Source organism: Bombus impatiens, unplaced genomic scaffold (genome assembly GCF_000188095.3).
Source record: "Bombus impatiens unplaced genomic scaffold, BIMP_2.2 scf_0089, whole genome shotgun sequence".
Lineage (NCBI taxonomy): Eukaryota > Metazoa > Arthropoda > Insecta > Hymenoptera > Apidae > Bombus > Bombus impatiens.
Window position 1 is genome coordinate 1,887,503 of NT_176508.1, and position 5,091 is coordinate 1,892,593.

A 5,091-nucleotide genomic window follows, 5' to 3' on the forward strand; every position below is an offset into this window, starting at 1 on the left:
GGTTCGCGCGCGCGCGCGCGCGCGAAAGAAAGAGATCTTTTACAGGAATTAGAAAATCTCCGACGATGCAGATAGGTGAGCAAATTACCGTCACGGACAAATTTCAGACAGATCTCGGTTATTTAAATTTCTCTGCTTCCCACCGTATTCTTCTTATCTCAGCTCGTTCACTGGAACAGTTGGAACGCGAAATAAAAGGTAGATACAAAACGAATCTTTTTTTCCCCCCTTCAAAACGAATGCCCCGGTAAATTTATACATCACAATTCACCGCGCATCGCGGCCATTAACGCGTCGACGACCGGGGAACATGACGGCCATGGTACATCAACCTTCGTGAGGAAACCGAGCTGCCCGGTCCAAAGTACCAAAAGGAGCCACGCCGTGCTTTTATCGCGAGTAATTCGGGCCACGATCGTACGTATACGGTGTCTAATAAATTCGTGAATGGCCAGCCAGCGACTGAAATGTTCTATACACCCACGCGTAACGCACACGAATTGCCATCGTGCAACGGTCGCTCTCTCTCTCTCTCTCCTTTTTTTCTTTCTATGGGTTTCGTCTATGGTTGTGTGCGCGCGTGCCTCGATTCCCGAGGTTGTTGGCGTTTGGTTGCGCGCTTAGGGTGGGTACCGAGCCGACGAACCGACATGGGGGCACCAAGAGAGAGCGGATATTATCGCCAAACGTTAATTTGGTCGAGGCCCGGCCTACCTTCCAATTTTCGAGCCCTTACACGCCCACTTACGAGATTGTCCGTTAATGCTCCGAAACGTCGGGACGCGTTTTCGACGCCCGCGTTTTACCGCCACGGAGAGCTTCACGGACTTCGCGTACGGCCGACGGGTACATCTCGGACGAGGCTTCTCTTTAGACTTTAAACGCTCTCAGCCTTTGCATACGAGACACACGTGTTGCCAGAGTACCGTATGTGTATACTTGAAAGGGTAAATAGAGTTCAACTCGAGCGGCAAGTCTTAGAGATAAAGGGTAGTGGATCTGCAGGTGTTGGACATTTCTAGACGTATAGAACTTTTTAGAGTTTAGAACTGCAGCTATTAAGACTTTAAATAGCATGCTCTTAAGTTAGACTCTGTTAACTAGAGGTCTAATTACGAGCAGAAGCCGTCTAGACAAAAGGAATTCCAAGTTTTTAAGGTTTTCGTCAAAGATAGCCTGTAATTAGAATTTCAAAGACGACAGGCGAAATACAAGAGGAATACAAGAGGCGTTTTACGAAAAAGGAAGGGTATTCGCGAATTTAACATCGATAACGGTCCCACGAAATGCGTCGTGTATGCGCGTACAACCTGATAACGCTGAGATAGTCTAACGTTAACGGAGCAAGGGCAGAGTCGTATGACGGAGAGCATCGCGATAAAATTAAATGGAACGTCGAAGAAAGGAACGACGCGTCTCCGATTGGACGCTGAGAAAACAGGGAAAACCGTATTTCAGTCTGTGCCTTAACATTCCCGCGTGGACGGGCGCATCACATACGCCCGCGCGCCTAATTTATGTAACACAGAACAAATATACTCGTGGTAGCGTACGGCGCGTACGTAAAGCGTGGTAGAAGCAAAGAAAATAAATACGGGACGGAACAAGTGGAACGTCCGCGAGAAGCAAGAAAATAGTTCGCGCGGCGATTCGTAGACCCAAAATAGGGCGGTGTGAACAGCAGGAAACTTTACTATACACCGTGCAACGTGGAGTAGGAGAGACGCGTGTATTTGGCGTGTGTGAGCGCTGTTGGAAAGAACCGGTTATATAGCAACCGTCCTCCACCTTCTCCACCTTCTTCTTCTTCTTCTTCTTCTACTTCTTCTTCTGCTTCATCCTCCTTTTCTTCTGCCTGTTCTTCTCCTTCTTCCTTACTTTCCTTCCTACTCATTCGCCGACCTTTCGTTCCATCCTCGCCAAGTTTCCAGCGATCTCAGCTACGTAATACAAGCGATTCTATACATACAAACAAGCACGTGCGTGTGTGCGTGCTCGTGTAGAGACTCTGTCTCTCTCTCTCTCTGTATGTACAGTGTACACTTACGTGAGGTCCCGACACCATGGGCGCCTGCCTATCTGACATTGGGTGCCTGCCTACGAGGGCGAGTCCGCGACGTTTCTTTTTTCTTTCTTTACCGACCTGGCTACCGACGGACGGACCCTGGGCAACCGTGTATTCCTTCCGAGGACCCTCCGGGGGCGTTGGAATTTCGCGAGCGTTTCACGGATAGCCTTGTTTCCGATACGCGGAAACCCAGTCAGAATTCTATTGTACTCGACTCGCAACGGCAGGATATCCCGCGGCGAAACAAACACCGCTGAGTGAAACGTGACTGTTAATATGTTTAATCGCGCCGATGATATCCGACGATTAATTTTTTACTCGATGCTTTTTGAGCGGCGTCGAGATCCAGGCGTTGGAAATATAAATGATTCCCTCGACTATTGTTCCAACTTCGTTCGATCTTCTTTACTCGTTGTATTCCTGTATGTATGTATCTATGAATGTTTGCGCCTATTTACTATGCGTATACGATTTCCTATATTTCATTCAGCGATACGAGAGTCGAATTATTAGATATATATCGATGATTAATGTTTTCTGTTACAGATTTCGAATAGACAACACAGACCACATAATAGACGTGAACAAGAACAACGCGGCGTTCGAGTACGATCAAGTGAACATAATATGTCCTGTGTACCAGCCAGGAACGTATGACGAGGACGCGGAGAAGTATATTATTTACAACGTAAGTACTTTCGTATCGAATCGTAATGCTAAGAATCTTGCCCTCGACATTGGTAGAAAGATTGTCACGAGTCCGAGCGTGTACCCCGGTCTCGCCATCCATAGTGGGATCAACAGATAAATCGAGTTACACGTCTGTCGACCCATTATGCGAAATAAAAAATTGTCAAAGGGCGTTCCGTGCTGTTTAGACAGCTGCTGCTACTCGAAACTCGTTCGTTAACTCGCTCATATCGGACCCCCAAGAACGACTTCCGCCTCGTAGCCAACTCTTGACATCGCGTTGCCCTCGAGGGGCTGTTCCAACTCTGTTTCACCCGCTTTTAAAAATATTCATGACAAACTACCGTGTCGCCGTTATTCCCGAATTAGAGAAACTCGTATGTACGAGACCGATAACGATGTTTGTTCTTGAGACGAAAATTACAGAGTTTCATAAATCAAATCGTTGCTAGCATCGTGAAAATCTTTCGTCCCTGTTCTTGCTTTTATCGGAGATTCCAGCGCAGTTTCCAAAAGCTGCAACGCAAACGTCGCCAATCATCGCCGAGATCTAATCATCTTATCCTATCCTTCTCGTATTGTCTCGTTCGAACTCGACGATAGATACTTTCTACCCCCTAATCGTATCTTGAGAGGGCGGGTGGGTTAGGTAGCGAGGAACTAGTGAACGAACGAAAATTAGCTTCTTTTACGGCTAGTCGTTAGGAAGAATGGCAAAGAAATGTCTTTATATTTATCTTTGTAAAGAATCTTTGTTTGTATAGACTCGACAAAACGATAAAGAAAACGTTCAAGGACGTTCGACTCGTACGTAACAAACAACTAACGCGACGAATCGATTGGTACCGGGAACTTATAGCTGCATCGTATGTTTCACAGGTGTCTAAAGAGGAATACGAAACATGTCGGATAACGAATCCAAATCCACGGGTGATAGCAGTTTGCAACAACCCGTATAAGACCATGTACTTCACGATCACCTTCAGGCCGTTCACACCGCAACCTGAAGGCCTAGAGTTCCTGCCAGGCCACGATTACTATTTCATCAGCACTTCGTCCAAGGACGACCTTCATAAACGCATCGGTGGACGATGCACCAGTAACAACATGAAGGTGGTCTTCAAGGTGTGCTGCCGCAACGAGGCTGACACCTCGTCGTCGTCGGCTACATCGCGCAACAATTGTGAGTATCCTTCGTTTTATTGTAAACACCGACACAAATATCACCATTTTCTTGTTAATATCGATTCGTTCGTTTAACCAGAAGAAGATATTTTTTTCTATTCGCATTGACGCGAAATTTTTAAAGACGTTTGATGCACATGCATTAAAGAAACGATCGAATTTGCCAGCGTCTTCACCTTCGGTCCCATTTACGAGCATTCCTTAAATATTCCTATTCCGAAATCGTTTCGACGTGCCAAAACCTTTGTCCTACCGAGAGGTACGCGTTTCGCGTATACGACCGGTATTCTAACGGGGTCCGATTATCATAATCTGAAATTATAGTCGTTGTATACGTCGTCTACGCCGCCTTTTCATTTCGCGTGTAAATCACGTTTAAAAGCTTCACGGTTTCGCTTGAGCGTGCGAGCTCCCTTCGTACACGCTCGTGGATGAAATGATTGGAAGAAGGGCCGTGTCATAAATTCATTATCCCCTAATCAGTTACAAAGGGAAGGACTACTCGTAACGACAGACGGTCTACGCCGATTCCTTCATCTTCCGCTGCGAACACGATCCACCCTCGATCCCCCTCTCTGTTTTCCCGCTCGTACAGACGGCCAGCCCGTGCTCCTCCCCTCTTAAATAATCCCTATCAATTATAATTCTTAGCCGTGCACACCATTTGTTGCGGTTAGAGGACCAACGCTGACCCAGAACACAATAAATTCCACTATTTCATTCTAGCCCGTTCTCTTCTCTCCCTAATTCGTTCCAACCGTCCTCCCAACACCTCCTCCGCCTCCTACCCGCTACCACCGACCCAACACTCGTCGGAGACGATTCATGCGCCGTAATGACTAGCTATTTCGCCGGCCGAGAACTCTGAACTCCCTTTCTCTCTTTCCCTCTTTCACCGTTCGGTGTCTCGGGCATTCAAGATTCCAGCAGGCTCTCCACCGACCTCGAAATCCTTCCGCGGCTTTCTACCGTGCAGTGTTGCGGGATCAGACCGTGAGCACCGACGCTCGTGTACGATGCCCTACGATTACTATCAGCGGCCACGAACCGCGAGAAATGTTAATCTCGCGGAAAATTTCAGGCTGGCTCCTCTGCTTTGCGCCGCGAGCGCTTTGCGCGGCGAAAGACATTTACGCCGGCAATTAGCC

The 5,091-nt window shown here is 47.5% G+C and overlaps 1 protein-coding gene across 1 annotated transcript in view; it reads left to right on the top strand.

The window, feature by feature from the left end:
* Nucleotides 1–5,091, top strand: part of LOC100744521 (ephrin-B2) — a 57,710-nt gene that overhangs the window by 41,257 nt on the left and 11,362 nt on the right. Inside the window, 2 exon segments of the mRNA XM_012394409.3 lie at nucleotides 2,615–2,756; nucleotides 3,638–3,941. Coding sequence (XP_012249832.2) covers nucleotides 2,615–2,756; nucleotides 3,638–3,941 — 446 coding nt within the window.